The sequence below is a fragment of the Balaenoptera physalus genome (assembly GCF_965194825.1).
Source record: "Balaenoptera physalus genome assembly, chromosome: 1".
Lineage (NCBI taxonomy): Eukaryota > Metazoa > Chordata > Mammalia > Artiodactyla > Balaenopteridae > Balaenoptera > Balaenoptera physalus.
This window is the reverse complement of record NC_138882.1, coordinates 31,927,693-31,949,536: the sequence shown is the minus strand read 5'-3', so window position 1 is coordinate 31,949,536 and position 21,844 is coordinate 31,927,693. Positions and strand designations below refer to the sequence as shown.

The following is a 21,844-nucleotide window of genomic DNA, read 5'->3' as shown; positions in this document are numbered from 1 at the left end:
GAGTCAGAAATGAGGAGGGGACTATAGGAGAGAAGTCTTCTGTAAGTTTTGCTTCCTCTCTGTCCAAGCCAGGAGAGAAGGGCTTTTAATGATGTGTCTCCTTCACTGTGAGGGACACAGTTGATTGGTGATGGCACCATATCAAGACAAGGAACGCAAGCGGCTGATGAATGAGCCTGTAGCAGCAAAACAGAGAGCGAAGTTTGGGAAGTGAATTACTCCTAGGGCTCGCTGGGACAACGAATATAGGCTTCTAGAGGGCCAGTTGTAATCCAGATGAGAGTTAGCTGGCATGGGTCTTCTCAGGTTCCTTTCCAAGAGGGCTTCCTGGAGGGGTGAAGCGACAGCAAAGAAAAGCAATAGATATTACTGGATCCCTAGGGGATGAGGAAAAATTATGTAACTAGCCAAACTAGAGATCCATTCTCCCTAATCAAAGACAGCCGCAAGGGAGAAATTCCCAGAGATAGGGATGTGGTCAGCAGAGGGCCTACAAAAGCACCCACAAGAGAATGGTGGCTTCGCACTTCTGCCCAACCCAGGGAGCACCAAAGCTCAATTATCATAGCAGGCAAGAAGACTGCTGGTCCCAACTTCTCCAGCCCCTTCCATTCTATCTCTGGACATATCAGAAACCATGGTTAGTGAGATGGGAACAAGGAGTAAATATGCTAGATAGGAAAAGACAGAAGAAACCAACAACTGCACACTTTTCTATGTGTGGAACCTTGGAAAAAAGAAGTCTCACTCTTAAATTAGGTATGCAGTTTGATTATGCCTTGCAACTGCATATTTAATCAATACTATGTTTGGGGATTTACTGTAATTATAGAATGTTTCACAAGAGAGTGACCAAAGACATCATGGGCCCATAGAGGTTTGTGACCAGGTCCGTGGGAAGAACTAGCATCATAGAGTGAATTTAAAGCAGAAAATGGGAGCCTAAAATAAAGTTACTTTATAATCACTGGCATATACCATACCGTTTTCATTCAGCATATTTAGGTCACCCCCGCCCCTTATATTTGACAGCCTTTCATATATAAGAAAAAGATTCCTGTTCCCTTAAGTCTTTTTTTCTAGGGATAATCATAACTAATTACTCCAGTCATTCCTGTACTTTCCAGGTCACTGTATTCATAGCTCTATTATAAATCTCATCATAGTATCTACATGATAATTGTCCATCTAAGTCTCCATTCATTCTTCCCCAGGCTAGAGTTCCTCAATCACAGTGACAGTGTTTTATTCATCTTTGTGTTTTTAGCTTTTAGTGCAGCACACTTCTATAAATGTTGATTGAAAGATATACTAAATTAATGAGTCAATAAAGAAATGCATATATTTTTTCAATGAAAATCAAAGAAATTTAATGCTTTTATTTTATTACATTTTTTTTTTTGCTAAACAACTCTCTTATTACTAGTATATTTAGAAAAATGTATTCCACAGGGGCAATGAAATCTTATGGTGTACTTGTTTGTTTAAGGTGCACATTTAATGTATGGTCATGCCTCAAAATAACATGTGAGGTGTACCTATTATGGTAGTACATCTAATCCTTGAGAAACAGAATTTTGAATTTTTCTCAGTCTCTGAAGTAGTATTTTGAATGTATTTATTCCCATCCATGAGAAACCATTGGCAGAATTTCCCAACACAATAGTATTGGGAGAAAAATATGTCTCATATGCAGCATTAGCTTGATCCTTCAAAGAGATTTAAAAAAAAAAATGTCTGCAAGCCATTTTTGGGGACTCTGCTTTTTACCACTCTGTGTCAATAATGTATCTACCACAAAAGGAAAATAAAAACAAGCACACTGAATAAAACAGAAGACCAATAAGTAGGCTTCATTATATTCTATTTCAAGGTCATGACTATAGAGTGTACAAAGACACACAATGAAAGGACCCGCAAATTTTCTGCAAGGATGGACCTGGTTGATATTATGCAAATAAAATTTATTTTTATCTGCTGATACCATATGACACTGGTGTGTCCTTGTGGTCAGAGATTTTGTTGGGCTCATTACTCCTCTTGTGATATGCTCTCTGTTTCACTTTTTAAAAAATTTAAGCTTTTTAAAAAAATAGGCTTCTTTGAGCAGTTTTAGGTTTACAGAAAAATGGGACAGAAAGTACAGAGAATTGCCCCACCTCTAGTTTCCCCTATTAGTAACATCTTATATCAGTGTAGCACATTTGTTATAATTGATGAGCCAGTATTGATACATTATTATTAACTAAAGTACATAGTTAACATTAGGGTTCACTTTTTGTGTTGTAAATTCTATGAGCTTTGACATATGTATAATGATATGTATCTACCTTTACAGTATCCTATAGAATAGTTTCACTGCCCCTAAAATGTCCTATGCTCTACCTTGCCTCTCTCTCAAAATCTAAAAACCACTGATATTTTTCCTGTCTCTATAATTTTCCCTTTTCTAGGATGTCACAGAGTGGGAATTGTATAGCCTTTTCAGATTGGCTTCTTTAGCTTTGCACTATGAATTTAAGGTTCCTCCATGTCTTTTTTTTTTTTTTAATATTTATGTATTTATTTATTTATTTATGGCTGTGTTGGGTCTTCGTTTCTGTGCGAGGGCTTTCTCCATTTGCGGCAAGCGGGGGCCACTCTTCATCGCGGTGCGCGGGCCTCTTCACTATTGTGGCCTCTCTTGTTGTGGAGCACGGGCTCCAGACGTGCAGGCTCAGTAATTGTGGCTCACGGGCCCAGTTGCTCCGCGGCATGCGGGATCCTCCCAGGCCAGGGCTCGAACCCGTGTGCCCTGCATTGGCAGGCAGATTCTCAACCACTGCGCCACCAGGGAAGCCCCCTCCATGTCTTTTTGTGGCTTGATAGCTCATTTCTTTCTATTGCTGAAAAATATTTAACTGTATAAATGTAGCACAGTTTCCTATTGAAGAACATCTTGGTTGCTTCTAAGTCTTGACAATTATGAATGAAGCTTCTATAAGCATTAATGTGCAGGTTTGTGTATAGACAATAGTTTTCAACTCATTTGGGTAAATACCATGGAGTATGAATGCTGTATCACATGGTAAGAGTATGTTTAGTTTTGTAGGAAACTGCTAAACTGTCTTCCAAAGTGGCTATACCATCTTGCATTCCCACCAGCAATGAATGAGAGTTCCTTTTGCTCCACATTCTCACCAGCATTTGGTGTTGTTTGTGTTTTGGATTTTGACCATTCTGATAGGCAGGTTGTGGTATCTTCATTGTTTTACTTTGAAATGTCCTAATGATATATGATGTTGAACATCTTTTCATATACTTATTTGTCATCTGTATATCTTCTTTGGTGAGGTGTCTATTCAGATCTTTTGTCCATTCTTAATTGGTTGTTTCTCACTGTTGAGCTTTAAGAATTCTTTGTGTATTCTGGATACTAGTCCATTTTCAGTTATTTGTTTTGATATTATGCTCCCAGTCTGTGGTTTGTCTTCTCATTTTCTTAACAGTGTCTTTCACAGAGCCAAAAGTTTTAATTTTAATAAACTGACATCACTTTTTTATTTCATGCCTTTGGTGTTGAATCTAAAAACATATCACCAAACCAAAGGTCATCTAGATTTTCTCCTATGTTATTTTCTAAGAATTTTTAGTTTAACATTTTACATTTAGGTGAATGATCCATTTTGAGGTAATTTTTTAAAAAGGTGTAAGGTCTGTGTCTAGGTTCATTTTCTTCCTCTTTTTTTGAATGTGGATCTTCAGTTGTTCCAGCACTATTTGTTGGGAAGACTATCCTTTCTCCATTGAGCTGTTTTGCTCCTTTGTCAAATATAAGTTGACTATATTTGTGTGGGTCTATTTCTGGGCTCTCTATTCTATTCAACTGATGTATTTGCCTATTTTCTTAACAGTACTATACTGTTTTGATTACAGTAGCTTTTATAGTAAGTCTTGAAGTCAGATAGTATAGTCCTCTGACTTTGTTGTTCTCTTTCAGTATTGTGTTATTCTGTGTCATTTGTCCTTTCCATAAACTTTAGAATTAGTTTGTCAATATCCACAAAATAATTTGCTGGGATTTTGATTTGGATTGTGTTAAATCTATAGATCTAATATTGAAGAACTAACATCTTGACAATATTAAGTCTTCCTATCTCCATTCATGGAATATCCCTCCATTTATTTTGATTTTTTAAATTTCTTACAACAAATATTGAAATTCTTTCAGTATTTTTCCCCATATAAATCTTGTGCATATTTTGTTAGACTTATATCTATATCTAACAGCATTTAACATTTTGTTAAATGCTAATGAAATGGTATTGTGTTTTTAAATTCAAATTCCAATTGTTCATTGCTAATATATAAGAAATCAGTTGACTTTTGTGCATTAATCTTATATCCTGCAACTTTATTATTATTACTTATTAATTCTAGGAGTTTTGTTGCTGTGGTTGTTGATTCCTTGGGATTTTCTACATAGACCATCATGTCATCTGTGAACAAAGACAGTTTTATTTCTTCCTTCCCAATCTATGTATGTTCAGTTTCCTTTTCTTGTCATTATATTAGCTAGGACCTTCAGTAAGATGTTGAATAGGAGTGGTGAGAGGGAACATCTTGCCTTGTTCCTGAACTCAGAGGGAAATCATCTAGTATTTCACCATTAAGTATGATGTTAGCTGTAGGGTTTTGGTAGATATGCTTTATCAAGTTGAGGAAGTTCCCCTCTATTCCTAGTTTGCTGAAAATTTTTATCTTTGAATGGGTGTTGGATTTTGTCAAATTGATATGAGCATATGATTTTTAGTCTGTTGCCTATGGAATGTTGAACTAGCCTTGTATACCTGGAATAAATCTCACTTGGTTGTGGCATATACTTCTTTTTATACATTGTTGGATGTGATATACTCATACTTCATTGAAAATTTTTGCACCTATGTTCATGAGAGAAATTGTTTGCCTTTCTTGCAATGACTTTTTTAGGTTTGAGTATTAAGGTAATGCTGGATTCGTAGCTTGAGTTAGGAAGTAGCCCCTCTGCTATTTTCAGGAAAAATTGTAAAGAATTGGTATAATTTCTCCTGTAAATGTTTGCTAGAATTCATCAGTGAACTAATCTGGGCTGTTGCTTTCTATTTTGGAAGGTTATTTCTTATAGATTCAATTTCTTTAGTTGAACAGACTGTTATCTTTAATAATAGATACAGGCCTATTCATTTATACATGTAGGCATATTTATATTAACTGTTTTCTTGGTGAGTTTTTTTTTTTTTTTTTTTTTTTTAAATATTTTATTTATTTATTTAATATTTATTTTTGGCTGTGTTGGGTCTTTGTTTCTGTGCGAGGGCTTCCTCTAGTTGCGGCAAGTGGGGACCACTCTTCATCGCGGTGCACGGGCCTCTTCACTATCGCGGCCTCTCTTGTTGCGGAGCACAGGCTCCAGACGCGCAGGCTCAGTAGTTGTGGCTCACAGGCCCAGTTGCTCCGTGGCATGTGGGATCTTCCCAGACCAGGGCTCGAACCCGTGTCCCCTGCATTAGCAGGCAGATTCTCAACCACTGTGCCACCAGGGAAACCCCTCTTGGTGAGTTTTGGTAGATTGTGCCTTTCAAAAAGTTTGTCCATTTCTTGTATGTTTTCATATTTGTGGGCATAGAGTTGTTTACAATATTCCTTTCTTATTTTAATGTCCATGGGATCAGTAGTAATGGTCCTTCTTTTATTTCTGATATTAGTAATTTGTGTCTGCTCTCTGACTAGAGGCTCATCAACTTTACTGATTTTTTCCAACAACCAGCTCTCTATCAGATTGTATTTCTCTATCAGTTTTCTGTTTTCAATTTCATTAATTTCTGCTCTAATTCTTATTTCTTTTCTTCTGCTTAATTGGATTTAATTTGCCCTTGTTTATCTAGTTTTCTAACGTAAAAGTTTAGATTATTGATTTTAGATTTTTGTAACATATGCATCAATGCATATATGTATAAATTTCCAAGCACAGCTTTCACTGCATCCACAAATTTGGATAACATGTATTTTTATTTAGTTTGAAATATTTTAAAATTATTCTTGAAACATCTTTTTGACCCATACGTTATTTAGAAGTGTGTTGCTTAACTCTAAGTATTTTGTGGTTTTCCATCTATGTTTCTGTTATTGATATCTAGTTTAATTCCACTGTGGTCTGGGAATACTTCATATAATTTCTATTAAAAACCTTTTAAATTTAGTAAGGTGTGTTTTGTGGCCCAGAATGTGGTCTCTCTTAGTATGTTCCATGGGAATTTGAGGAGAAGGTGTATTCCACTGTTATTGGATGAAGTACTTTATGATATCAATTAAATCCAGTTGATTGATGGTGCTCTTCAGTTCAATTATGTCCTTACTGATTTTCTGCCTGCTAGATTGGTCAACTGCTGACAGAGGTGTGTTGAAGACTACAACTATAATGGTGTATTCATCTATGTCTCCTTGCAGTTCTTATCAGTTTTTGTTTCACATTTTGATGCTCTGTTGTGCACATACATTAAGTCATAATTTGACACATTATGTCTTCATGAATAATTGATTTCTTTATCATTACATAATGCTCCACATTATGTAATGCTCCACATCTCTGATAATTTTCCTTGCTCTGGAGCTGGCTTCAGCTGAAATTAATATAGCTACTCCACCTATCTTTTGACTAGTGTTAGCATCCCTTTACTTTCTCCATTGCTTTACTTTACTTTTAGTCTGTATCTCTGTCTTTATATTTAAGGTGAGTTTCTTAATATATAATTAGGTCTTTTTTATTCACTCTGACAATCTCTGCCTTTTAATTGGTATATTTAGGCCACTGCTGTTTAAAGTGATAGTTTTTATAGCTGGATTAATATCTACCATATTTTTTATTGTTTTCTATTGATATTTGTCACCATTACTCAGTTTCTTTTTCTTTTCTTTATTTTTCTGCCCTCTACGTTTTCGATTGAGAATTTTTACAATTCCATTTTTTTCCTCCTCTCTTAACATATCAATTGTATTTCATTTTAAACTTTTCTTAGTGGTTGCCCTTGGGTTTGCAATATACATTTACATCTAATCCAACTACTCTTTCAAATCACACAGTACTACTCCATTCAAGTACCTTATAATAGATTATTCCCAATTCCTTCTCCCTTCTGTATCTTATAACACTGCTGTCATTCATTCCACTTACCCTTAATCTATAATCACAGAATACACTGTTGCTATTATTATTTGAACTATTTTTAATTAAGAATAAAAAATAGATCTGAGTTTCTGACCTATGTCATTTCTTTCTTTCTGAAGACATTCTTTCCGCATTTCTTGCAAGATAAGTCTCCTGATGACAAATTCCCTCATTTTTTGTTTGTCTGAGAAAGTCTTCATTTCTCCTGCACTTACAGAGGATAATTTTGCTGGATATAGAATTCTAAGGTGTTTTTTTTTCCTTTCAACACAAAATATTTCACTCTTCTCTCTTGCTTGCATGATTTCTAAAGAGAAGTCTGATGCAATTGTTAATCTTGCTCCTCTGGCTTCTTTCAAGATTTTCACTTTGTCTTCATTTTCTGCAGTTTGAATGTGATATGCTTAGGTTTAGATTTTTTGATATTTACTCTGGTTGGTATTCTCTGAGCTTCCGGTTCTCAGTTTGGTATTAATTTTTGGAAACTATTGGTCATCACTGCTTCAGATATTTCTTCTCTTCCTTTCTCTTTCTGGTATTCCTATTACATGTATGTTACACCTTTAGTAATTATTTCACAGCTCTTGGATATTCTGTCTTTTTCACTCTTTTTTTCCTCTTTGCACTTGAGTTTTGGAAATTTCTATTGACATTTCTTCAAGCTCACTGATCATCTGCTTGGCCATGTCCAGTCTATTGATGAGCGCATCAAAGGCATTCTTCATTTATGTTACAGTATTTTTTTATTCTAACATTTCCTTTTGATTCTTTCTTAGAGTTTCTGTGCTTCTGCTTATATTGTACATCTATTCTTTATTCTTTTATGCTGTTCACTTCCTCCATTAGCACATTCATCATACTTACTTGTTTCAAGTCCTTGGTTTGATAATTTTAACATTTCTGCCATATTTGAGTCTGATTCTGATGCTTAATGTGTCTCTGAGCTGTTTTTTTTTTTTTTTTTCTTTTACTGTATGTGCAATTTTTTTATTGAAAGTCAGACATAACATACTGGGTAAAAGAAACTGAGATAAATAGGTGTTTTTTTGTGTGGTTTTATGTATATCTGGATGGGGTAGGCTGTATTTATTGTTTTCTTTTGCTGTATCAGAGGCTAAACTTTCTTCTGGTTTCCTTGTTTTTGTCTCCCCAGTTGTCTTCGGGTTTCCCTGAGGCTTCTTAAATAAGGCCTGAGATGTGCAGTTCTTTCCTTTGTAATTCCCTGTTGTTATTTAGGCTCTGTTAATGTTGTGGTAAGGTGTAGGGGGAGGGGAAGCATCCTATAGTCCTGTGATTAGGTCTCAATCTTTTAGTGAGCCTGTGCCCCAGGGCTGTGACCTTTACAAATTCCTCTCAGAATTTTTTCCCCTCATTTTGGTAAGACCAGGGTTGAAGTTGGTTATTTCCCTTCCCTCATGTTGGCTAGGCTCTGGTACAACCCTGATCAGTTTCTCTTACAGGTAGGTCTTGTTATGAAGAAGAGAATATCCTGAGTGTATTTCAAAATAGCTTCTCTTCCCCTTCCCCTGAGACATGTACAAAGGGATTTTTCTTCAAACTTCATTGTGAGAATCTGGTAGAGCTCCTGGAGGTAAAACTCACAAAAATGTGTGGTGTCCCCTTAAGACTGAGCTCAAGTCTGTCCACTCTGAACTTCCAGCAATTTGTCGATTACAGTTTAGGATTTCTTACCCCAGCATTGGTTCCTCAGAGGTTTCTGCTTTTGGGCTTCTGTTCTGGTAAGTTGTATTTGCCTGTCTGTCTCTCCAGTTTTGGGGACTAACAGTATTTTGCCCAGTGACCTCATTCTGAGATGAATCTAAAAAAAATTGTTGATTTTCAGTTTATTCAGCATTTTTTCTTATTGTGAGAATAGGAGTGACAACTTCCAAGTTCTTTATATGCTGGACTGGAAGTCCTGATTCACTTTTTAAAACTATTATTGATTTTTCTTGCTGTATATCTAAACATTCATTAAATTTTAATTTAAAACAGATTAGCAAAAGGAAGAAAATCAACAGAATTTCAACATTCATAAATAACTATTGTTGATATTTGTGTATATATCTTTTCAGTCTTTTTTCTACACATGTCTGCCTGTCCCTCTATCTTTCTATCATCTATCTATATCTATCTATCTATCTATCTACCTATCATCTATCTATCTACCTATCTATCATCTATCTATCTACCTATCTATCCAGCTACCTACCTAACTACTTACTTATGCCTCTCCCAACAAACAAAGAATTAAAATGGGCCTTTGGACCTAAGATGGTAAGATTGTATGCAAATATATGGTTATGATATTACCTTTTAAAAATTCTTTGCAAACTTAATAGGTAAAAATATAAATGTTTTCCATTACATTTTTTACTTCTTTGACATTTTCTCATTGATGTATGAGTTCTATATATAACAAAAGATAACTCTTTTATTATATATAATACCATATGATACACTATCATTCACCTTGTTTTTCTATTTTATTTTTAGGTCTGCATTGCTTTTGAACCTAAATTAAAGAGATTGAGTTGATGGTTTTGTGTGATAAACAAAAGTCTGGAGTAACTTAAGTTGAATCATGAACATAATAAGTTAGTGAAAATAATAAATTGAATATCAAAATTATGGATAAAATAATGGAGTAGTAACACTGTGGAAGTTAATTTAACATCAGTATATAATGAAATCCTCTACTCTCACATAATAGAATACCAATACAGTAATGAGAATAAACAAACTACAACTACATGCAATAATATGAAAGAATCTCAAAAGAAGATGTTGAATATAAAAAGAGTGATATTAATAATTCCATTTACATAAAGATTAAAAGTAGGCAAATTTATCTATGGTATGAGAAGTTACCATTGACCTAGGGAATAGTGACTGGAATGGTCACTAGTAGGGCTCTGGGATCCTGGTCACTTGGTTGTGTTCATTTCATGAAAATTCATTGTGCACTTATGCTTTGTGTAGTTTTCTGTATGTATGTTATACTTTAAAAAATTACTGTTGAGCAGGACTTCCCTGGTGGTGCAGTGGTTAAGAATCCACCTGCCAATGAAGGGGACACGGGTTTGATCCCTGGTCCGTGAAGATCCCATATGCCGCTGAGTAACTAAGCCCATGTGCCACAACTACTGAAGCCCGTGTGCTGCAACTACTGAAGCCTGCGTGCCTAGAGCCTGTGCTCCGCAACAAGAGAAGCCACTGCAATGAGAAGCCCGTGCACCACAATGAAGAGTAGCCCCCACTCGCCACAACTAGAGAGAAAAAGCCCGTGCACAGCAACAAAGACCCAAAATAAAATTTAAAAATTAAAAAAAATTATTATTGAGATATAATTGACATATAACATTATATTCATTTCAGGTGTACAATATAATGATTCAATATTTGTATATATTGTAAAATGATCACCACAATAAATCTAGATAACATCCATCACCACACAGTTATACATTTTTTCCTTGTGATGCATATTTTTTAAATTGACTGTCTTAGCAACTTTCCAACATACACTTCGGTATTATTAACCATAGTCAACATGCTGTACATTACATCCCCAGGACTTACTTCTTTTATAACTGGAAGTCTGTACCTTTTCACCCCCTTCACACCATTTCTCCCACCCTCCCAACCCCCTGGCTCTGGCAAATCTGTACAAATCAGTTTGTATGAGTTTGTTTGTTTCTGTATCTATGAGTTAGTTTTTCAGATTCTACATATAAATGACCTCATATGGTATGTGTCATCCTCTAATTTATTTCACTTAGCACAATGTCCTCAAGTTCCACCTACGTTGTCACAAATGGCAAGATTTCATTCTTTTTATAGCTGAATAATATTCCATTATATATGTGTATATGTATGTACAAATATATACACAAACACATACATACGTACATACATACAGGCACACCTCATTTTATCGCACTTCTCTTTATTGTGCTTTGCAGATATTGCATCATTTTACAAATTGAAGGGATTTGTGGCAACCCAAGTAAGTCTGTCAGCACCATTTTTCCCATAGCATTTGCTCCCTCTGTGTCTCTGAGTCACAGTTTGGTAATTCTCACAATATTTCAAACTTTTTCATTATTATTATATTTTTTATGGTGATCTGTGATCTTTGATGTTATTACTATGACTTGCTGAAGGTTCTGATGATGGTTAGCACTTTTTAGCAACAAAGTATTTTAAAATTAAGGCATTGTTTTTTAGATGTAATGCTACTGAACACTTAATAGACTACAGTATCATGTAAACACAACTTTTATATACACTGGTAAACCAAAATTTTGTAGGACTTGTTTATTGCGGTGGTCAGGAACTGAACCTACAATATCGCTGAGGTATGCCTGTGTCCCACATTTTTTAAATTCACTCATCCATCAATGGACACTTAGGTCACATCTATGTCTTGGCTATTGTAAATAATGCTGCTTTGAACATGAGGGTGAATATATCTTTTGAAGTTCATGTTTTTATTTACTTTGGATAAATACCCAGAAGTGAAATTCTATTTTTAATAAAAAAAATTTTTTTAATTAATTAATTAATTTATTTATGGCTGTGTTGGGTCTTCATTTCTGTGCGAGGGCTTTCTCTAGTTGTGGCAAGTGGGGGCCACTCTTCATCGCGGTCGCGGGCCTCTCACTATCGCGGCCTCTCTTGTTGCGGAGCACAGGCTCCAGACACGCAGGCTCAGTAGTTGTAGCTCACGGGCCCAGTTGTTCCACGGCATGTGGGATCTTCCCAGACCAGGGCTCGAACCCGTGTCCCCTGCATTGGCAGGCAGATTCTCAACCACTGTGCCACCAGGGAAGCCCTATTTTTAATTTTTTGAGAAACCTCCATACTGTTTCCATAGTGGTTGTGCCAATTTACATTCCCACCAAGAACTCCCAGTGCACAAGAATTACTTTTGCTTCACATCCTCACCAACACTTGTTATTTCTCCTCTTTTTAGAACAGCCATTCTAACCGGTGTGAGGTGCTATTTCATTGTGATTTGGGTTTGCATTTCTAGTATGTATGTTATACTTCAATAAAAATTTTAAAATGACCTGTACCTTGACCAAATACCAGGTCCCCTCCAACCCCCAACAAAAATGTGTCAAGGTGGTGCCTGTCATAGTGTATCTGCAAGAATATTTATAATTGTGGTCTTGTGCTTTATAGTTTGTGGTATAAATAATGTACCCCCACAGTACTGTCTCGAAGTACTGTCTCAGTGCTCCCACCAGGTCACTGTGGATTTCCAAGGTGAGAGGAAAGGTGATTCATTCTATATTGCCAACTCCACCTTGCAGTGCACACATCTGAATGTGCCCAGAATTAAATTGGCCTAAATTCCCTACACTACATCTCTTTAGATCAACTCTCAGTCGGTGTTAACTCGATGGTGGGAATCCTTTCACAATGAATAAGTATAAAAAAATCACCATATTTTACAATTTAAATATCTTACAATTTAGTTTGTCAATTACACCTCAATAAAGCTAAAAAAATGTAACAGACAAACAAAACAAAAACAAAGTCTGTGCAAAGGATGTAAACTGGCTCCACAGTAGGGCTGTGTGGAACAAGTTTGGTTGCTTTTCACCCCTTGGACCCAGAGCATCAGCACCATTCTATTTTGAAAGGCCAGTCCACTGGACTTCTTTTTTTTGCTCCATGATGATTGTATTTTAAGAATCTCATTGCTCCTTTCTATTATTGGGCCTCAGAATCACTCTGATATAACTCAATAGGTTATAAAAACTTTGAATCTTATGGAACTCCTTAAACTTCTTATGCAAATCTATAACCTCTTCTTCAGACACTTTTAAACTCCAAATTTTAATGTATTTTTGTGTGCGTGCATACACACACACAACACACACACACACACACTTCACCAGACTGCTCCAAACTAATTTATTCAAAGTAAAAAAAAAAGATTTACAGGAAATGTATATAAAATTTCAGACAAACTCTCTGCTCTTCAAAAGACCATGATCTGATAATACTAAAACAAGTACTAGGAAGTTAGTATCAATGGAACCCTTCAGCACTGTGACAAACAGAATTTTTACTTCAGTTTAACTAGTTGCTCAAATTCAATTAATATAGACTAAGAATCCATTAGCCCTTGAAGAGGCTTCATAAAAGTATCAAAACACTAAATACACAAGTCAACCCAAATCCCAAATTATCTTTGACATTTGCTACAATTTGGTGTATTTCCCCTACTGTCATCTTGAGTAGTTAGTGTGTGGCAATTCTGTCTGGAGTCCTTGATAACTGAAGAGTCCTTTTCAGTGTTATGACCTTAATTTTTTTTTCTGGAGTAAACATGGACATGCTTAAAGAAGCTAAATTTATTTCATAAAGGTATTAAATGCAATAAAATGAGTATACTGTGTTAAGTGACATCATTTAAAAAAAACACTAAATCACATTGCATATATTTTCTACATCTCTAAGTTCACGTAACATAATATTTTACATTAAATTTAAGTATACTTTAAAGATTCTGAGCTTCTTTTTGAGATTTCCCCTTCCCTACTACACTTCTGGCTAATAGTTTCCAACCTATTTTCATTAAATAAATGGCAGCATCAAGCCAGATCAAATCAAAGCAAACCAAACAAAATGCAATGTAGCACACCACCTTTACTTGAATTAGTAAAAGCTTTATAAGGATTAATTGCTCACTGCTACATTTTTTGGAAAGGTTTAACAGTAGGATTATGCAAGAAGAAATAAAATGAAAAAAATTCAACAAATAGTACTGATAGGATAACTTCATTTCTGTTTTTTGAAAACAAAGATACTTTATATAGTAATAAAGCTAAAGCAGTCCAGGAAAATATAAATTGTGTTATGAATCTATGAAATCTGAGTAGAGATTTTTATTCTAATGAGAATATTAATTTCTATGCTTTAAAAACTTGTAGTAGTGTGTTCATATTTTTGTAATAAGACTTTTTCAAAACCAAAATAAAAATAAGGACACTTTTTGGAGGTATGGTTATCTTAGAAAGCTCTTCTTATCATTGTTTAGTTAACACTACAGCCAATGAATAGAGATATAGCTTACGCATTTTGCTGCAGAAATAGCCATTATAAGCTCTTATAGGAGCGTCTTGCTGCTAATGTCCCTGCCAGCCTCATCTCTGAATTAACTCTCACTAAGGACCCAGAACTCTAAAAACCAGATACGAGACAGGACCTGTGTGTCTGACATGGCCTCCAGACAAGTGTCATCACTTCACATGCACCTGGGATCACTGCAAAAAAAATTTTTTTTCTTTTTAAATGGGATACAGAGTTGTAATGTAAAACATAGATGAAGGTAGGGTTGGATTAGGTGCATTCCATTCTCAGAGGCATACAGATAACCAAAAGCTCTATTTTTTTCCCTCTAGAAAATAAACAATAACCAAGTATTGCATAACATGTTCATTTTAAGTGATATAAAGCCCCCATAAGCATCCACAAATTGAATAAGGGACACGGAACTAATGGCTTCAGGGTGGTTTCTGCCTCCAGGTGCTCCTTGGGATGACTTTCTAATTGAAAGCCTAATGCGGGGTACAGCAGGGGACCCCTTGGAGAGCACTCATATGTGCTCCTTGCTCTGTGGAGACACAGAGGACTGGAGCCTGACTTACACTGGTAAGAGCAAAAAACAACTGTGAACAGGTTCTGTTTCCAACAGGGCACAAAGAAGGCAAGGGACTGGCTGAGTAATTCTTGGGGGATGGAGCAGGAGAGTGTGTTGAGGTGAGATCAATCGACATGCTGGGAGAACATGAGTTTTTGCTGTAGAATAGATGTGGGCAGTGTAGGGGAGCCAGCATGGAGTGAGTTCTCTTGGGTTGCCAGGAGGATATAGGCCATCAAAGTTAAACTAGGCTAGAGATGGGCCACCAGATGTCCAGGGGCATAAAGTGGAGAAACATGTGAACATAATGTATTAACCAGTTTCTAGAGATGGCTTAAAACAAACAAGCAAGGAAAAATCCTATTTCATATCCTTGCAATACTTATGCATGTGGCCTCACAATTCTTTACACCATGAGCAATAAAACTCAAGCTGAATTTTGAGTAGGAAAGACAGTTAAATCTCAATTCTAATTTTTTTTGAATTCAAAAGAAAACAATTCCATATGAAATTTAACAACTGCATTACTATCTAAAATTTATATATATATCAATATATATCTATAACTATATGTATATAGGTATAGATACAGATACATATACAAACCTTTGGAAAATAGACCTATTTTGGTCTGTTTCTAAAGGTAGTTGAGAGGAAAATTTTAAGATATTCTCAAAGAATCTTGATTTGTCTCATGCTGTGATCCTGTTATTTAATAATAGTATGTAAATATTATTCTCTAGGTCTGTGTTTAAAGAAATATATAGAAAACAAAGACCTAGCATCAAAATATGCTATATGAGAGTAGACATGCTTTCTTATGAATGCTCATAATCATTGTTTAATTCCTTACACAAAGTTTTCTGGTATTAATCAAGGACATTTGTTATTTGTTACTCTGACTCACATGGTTTAACATTACTATATAAGAAAACCAGCTAAGTTATTGTATGCAGATTCAATGACCAGTTACATCATTAGAAGTATGAGCTGATCTGAAACTGAGTCACCTAAAATGTTTCCATGAAAGTTGACATTCAAAGCAGGTTATTAGTAAATTTTAAAAAAGAAAAATTAGTGGAGGAACAACATTTTGACTAATACTTTTACTATCAATCCAGAAAAATGTAGATCATAAGCCATGCAAAACTGCTTTGTTGCAGTCTTCTTTCTTTCAAGTGTATGAAAGTATCAAGCACCTCAAAAGCAAAGAATGAGCAAGCAAGTAATGTCACGTTAGAAAAATGCATAGTTTAAAAAAATATACTATTGAATTCTAGTCATCTCACACAAAAGTGGCAATCTTTTCTTAAATAATTCACCAAGACTTTGGGACAAGTGATAGAGTTACTGCATTCTGCATTCTTTCTTTACTTTCCAAAGGCTGAGATTATGAATTCAGACAACGTTGGTGCGCTTGCTTACCACGGGTCTGTGTACGTCCCAGAATGCTCTCTCCTGACTATCAAGGATCTTTCTTTCAATCTTGTCTCTCTTCTTGTCCACTCTGTTAATATCATAACAATTAATAATAAGTAGTGTTAATTGTAGTGCCTCTCTGGACAAAAGGCCACAACTTGGACAAATCTTCCAAAAGACTCACAAGGACTCACTTTGCTTGTGCTTCTGCTTGCATAAAAATGAACTCCCACTTCCGAGCAAATGCCCTCTGCAGCCTGGCCAAGCTCTCCTGAAAAATATACCACGGTGAAGACATTCTGGTGCTCAGCTTTACTACTCCCTTCTAGTTTATCTACCATATGTACTTACCAAAAAAACAAATCAGAATTTCTAAAGGAGTAAGTGTACTTGGAATGATAAGTCATGCTCACTGAATGCAGCTAATACTCATAATAACAGTCAAAGAGGACACAGGAGAACCTATTACGAATATTAATATTGGAGAATATAACTAAAAATCAAAAATACTAAACTTACCTTATATAAAAAAGTGCTCAAGACTAATCCATTGGATTTTCCTGTGCTCATTTTACTGAGGAACAGGAAAGCAATACTCTCTACTACTGATTCAATCAGTCTATCCAGTTCCTGAGAAAAATGTAAACTCTCAGCCCCCTACTACCCACTTGTAGACAGTGCTTCAAGTTTAGTAAATCAGAACATAGCAACCATATGAACAAATTACATGAGATTAATTTAACCTGCTGATGGTGACCAACATAAAGGTTTTGCAAAAACCATTTTCCCAGTGTAAATGTTCTATAATTCTCTAAGTTTGGATATCTTCATTATATATAGTATATACACACATATATGTAAGTTTTTACATTTAAGTCAATTTTAGCAAATAAGATATGCTTCCTCCTTCTTCTCTGAGTTTGTGTATTTAGAATTTCACCATCCTCAGTGTGAATGATGAGAGGAAGTAAGCAAGTAAGGGATATGTTAAATCATTATGCTGCACTTCCCTGGAAGTCTGATCCCTAAGATCCATGAATGTAGAAAGTTAAGAGTGCCCAGAAATGACCGTAGGCCTTATTCTTGCTCATTTTATACTTTTCTTTGTCAGGAAGTCCTTGGTACTTACAGCTTCATAGTCGGCTAGCTCCAGCCTTGCTTTGTTTTGCATTGTTCTTTTGCAGAGGTAAACCGCTGTAAGGGAAAAAAATCAATCATTTCTCACCTGCTTATTTACATTGAGACACTAAAAATAAAAATAGAGCATTATAAACCAAGACATGTTGGTCTTTGTCATTTTTCCCCAAGTTGTAATTTTCTCTTTTTGTCTTTTTTTTGGACAAAATAAATAATCTGTAACATGATTACTGAAATTCAAACACAGTGGTAATATAAAAAGGTGTTATAAGAAAACAGATATGTTTAGAAACTTGGTAACCATTTCCTTTATTTCATTAAATAGTTGTCACAATTTTAGCTTCCTCAAAATATAAGGGGAAAAAATAAAGCCTTTTAAATAAAATATCAAATGAATGTTAAAATCTGGATATACAAATAACACGATTTTTAAAAAAAGAATTGCATGAAGAGGGAATCGCTATTTGCACATTCAATTATTTCTGTAGTCTACTGTCAACTAAAATAATTTATTAATGTAAACTGAAGGTTCCTCAGCATCTTCTTTGCTGCATTCCACAAGGATCAATCATCAATCAGTCATTTTGTCACTAGGATAGAGGAGAGTACAACATCTGACTTAACTATAATCCTATAACCTTTTAATTCCGTTTTCCTTGAGGACTCTGTCTTCTCCATTACCAGGCAAAGTCCATCTGGGCAGAAGATTTACAGGATAAATGACAGACAGAAAGAGGACGTTGACAGCAGTATTGCCATCGAGCAGTCAAATTTCTTCAGTGATTTCTGGAATATTAGTGACTCTCATGTTAATATCAAGACATTCAGAAGGGAGGAGACAAGATGTTGAAGTAGAAGGACTGGAGCTCTCTCACAAAATACCAAAATCACAACTATCTCTAGAACAACCACTGACAAAAAAGACTGTAACCTATCAAAGAAGATATTCTACATCCAAAGACAAAGAGGAAGCCACAATGAGAAAGGGGCATTTTCACAGTGTAATCAAATCTCATACCCACCAGGTGGGCAACCCACAAACTGGAAAACAATTATATCTCAGAAATTCTCCCACAGTAGTGAGACTTCTGAGCCAGACGTCAGGCTCCCCAGTCTGAGGGTCTGGCATCGGGAGGAGGAACCACCAGAGAATTGGGCTTTGAAGGCTAGGGAACTTGAATGCAGGAGCTCCACAGGACTGGGGGAAACAGACATGCCACTCTTGAAGGGTGCACACAAGGTTTCATGTGCACTGGCATCCAGGAGAAAGCAGTGACTCCACAGGAGCCTGGGCCAGATCTACCTGCGAGTCTTAGAGGGTCTCCTGGGGAGGCAGGGGTGGGCTGTGGCACATGGTGAGGGCAAGGACACTGGTAGTGGAGGGCCAGGGAATATGTATCAGTGTGAGCTCTCCAGGAGGCTGCCATTTTGGCACTGAAGCCCGACCCCACCCAACAGCCTGCAGACTCCAGTACTGGGATGCCTCAAGCCAAACAACCAACAAGGTGAGAACACAGCCCCACCCATCAGCAGACAGGCTGCCAAAAGTCGTCCTGAGCTCACAGTCGCCACTTAACACACCTGTTGACATGGCACTGCCCACCAGAGGGACAACACCCAGCTCCCCCCACCAGTGGGCAGACACCAGTCTCTCCTACCAGGAAGCCTGCACAAGTCCCTGGACGAACCTAACCAACAGGGGGCAGACGTCAGGAGCAGCAAGAGGAAGTACGATCCTTCAGCCTGCAGAATAGAGTCCACAAACAGAAAGTTAGAAAAAATGAGATGGCAGAGAAATATGTTCCAGATGAAGGAATAAGATAAAACCCCAAAAGAACAACTAGGTGAAGTGGAGATAGGCAATCTACCTGAAAAATAATTTGGAGTAATGATCATAAAGATGATCCAAGATCTCAGAAAAAGAATGAAGGCACAGACCAAGAAGATAAAAGAAATGTTTAACAAAGAGGTAGATAATTCAAAGAACAAAAAACAGAGATGAACAATAAAGTAACTGAAATGAAAAATATACTAGAAGGAATAATTAGCAGAATAAATGAGGCATAAGAACAGACAAGTGAGCTGGAAGACAGACTGGTGGAAATCACTGCCATGGAACAGAATAAAGACAAAGAATGAAAATGAATGAAGAGAGTCACAGAGAGCTCTGGGACAACATTAAATGTACCAACATTTGCATTATAGGGGTCTCAGAAGGAGAAGAGAGAGGGGAAAGGACCAGGGAAAATATTTGAAGAGATAATAGGAGAAAACTTCCTTAACATAGAAAAGGAAACACTCACTCAAGCCCAGGAAGCACAGAGAGTCCCATACAGGATAAAACCAAGGAGGAATATGCAGAGACACATATTAACCAAACTAACAAAAATAAAGGCAAAGAGAAAATACTAAAAGCAACAAGGGAAAAGCAACAAATAACATGCAAGGGAATCCCAATAAGGCTATCAGCTCATTTTTCAGCAGAAACTCTGCAGGCCAGAAGGGAGTGACATGATATATTTAAATGATGAAAGGAAAAAAACTATAACTAAGAATGCTCTACCCAGCAAGGCTCTCGTTCAGACTTGAGGAGAAATGAAAAGCTTTACTGACAAGCAAAAGCTAAGAGAATTCAGCACCACCAAACCAGCTTTACAACAAATGCTAAAGGAATTTCTCTAGGCAGAAAAGAAGAGGCGACAACTAGAAAGAAAGAAACAAACAAAATTACGAATGGGAAAGTTCATCAGTAAAGGCAAACATACAGTAAAGGTTGGAAATCATCCACAAGCAAATATGATATTAAAACCAGCAATCATGAGGAGAGCACAAATCCAGGATGTTGGAAATGCATTTGAAGAGACCTGCAACTTGAAAAAATCATTTATATATACACACATATATATGTGTATATATATATATATATATATGAATATATATATATAGCTAAATAAAAACCACATGGGAACCTCACACAAAAATCTACAATAGATACACACACAGAAAAGAAAAACCATAATAAAACACAACACTAAAGATACTCATCAAATCACAAGAGAAGAGAACAAAATAGGAAGGGAAGAAAAGAGACCTACCAAAAGAAATCAAAAACAATTAACAAAATGCCAATAAGAACATACATATAGATAATTACCTTAAATGTAAATGGATTAAATGCTACAAAAAAAGGCATAGACTGGCTGAATGGATACAAAAACAAGACCTGTATATGTGCTGTGTAAAAGTGACCCACTTCAGATCTAGGGACACATACAGACTGAAAGTGAGGGGATGGAAAAAGATATTCCATGCAAATGAAATTTAAAAAAAAAAGCTGGAGTAACAATACTCATATCAGACAAAATAGACGTAAAAATAAAGACTGTTACAAGAGGCAAAGAAGGACACTACACAATGATCAAGGGATGAATCCAAGAAGATGACAAAACAATTGCAAATATATGTTCACCCAACATAGGAGGATCTCAATATATAAGGCAAATGCTAACAGTATTAAAGGAAAAATCAACAGTAACAGAATAATAGTGGGGGACTTTAACACCTCACTTACATCAATGGAGAGAACACTCAGACAGAAAATCAATAAGGAAACACAATAAGGCTTAAATGACACATTAGACTAGATGGCCTTAATTGATATTTACAGAACATTCCATCCAAAAGCAGAAGAATACACATTATTCTCAAGTACACATGGAACATTCTCTAAGATGGAACACATGCTGGACCATAAAGCAAACCTCTATAAATTTAAGAAAATTAAAATCATATCAAACATCTTTTCTGACCACATTGCTATGACATTAGAAATCAACCACAAGAAAAAAACACAAACACGTGGAGGTGAAATAATATGTCACTAAACAATCAATGGATCACTGAAGAAATCAAAGAGAAAATTAAAAAATACCTAGAGACAAATGACAAGGAAAACATGACGATCCAAAACCTATGGGGTGCAGCAAAAGCAGTTCTAAAAGGGAAGCTTATAGCAATACAATCTTACCTCAGGAAACAAGGGAAATCTTAAATAAACAACCTAAACCTACATCTAAATCAACTAGAGAATGAAGAAGAAACAAAACCCAAAGTTAGTAGAAGAAAGAAAACATAAAGATGAGAGCAGAAATAAATGAAATACAGACTAAGAAAACAATAGAAAACATCTATGAAACTAAAAGATGGTTCTTTGAAAAGATAAACAAAATTGATAAATCTTTAGCCAGACTCATCAAGAAAAAAGGGGAGAAGACTGAAATCAATAACATTAGAAATGAAAAAGGAGAAGTTACAACAGACACCACAGAAATACAAAGGACCACAAGAGACTACTACAAGCAACTATACACCAATAAAATGAACAACCTAGAAGAAAAGGACAATTTTGTAGAAAGTACAATCTCCCAAGACTGAACCAGGAAGAA

General features: G+C 35.9%; 1 protein-coding gene across 7 annotated transcripts in view; it reads right to left on the bottom strand.

Annotated features, from left to right (window-relative positions):
• Window positions 1-21,844, bottom strand: part of RGS7 (regulator of G protein signaling 7) — a 552,379-nt gene that overhangs the window by 79,388 nt on the left and 451,147 nt on the right. For all 7 annotated transcript variants that reach the window (XM_082470550.1, XM_082470546.1, XM_082470551.1 and 4 more), the window contains 3 exons: window positions 17,392-17,456; window positions 16,457-16,533; window positions 16,269-16,350 (listed from right to left, as the gene is read on the bottom strand). In XM_082470550.1, the coding sequence (XP_082326676.1) occupies window positions 16,269-16,350; window positions 16,457-16,533; window positions 17,392-17,456 (224 nt within the window). The remainder of the gene's footprint in view (window positions 1-16,268; window positions 16,351-16,456; window positions 16,534-17,391; window positions 17,457-21,844) is intronic.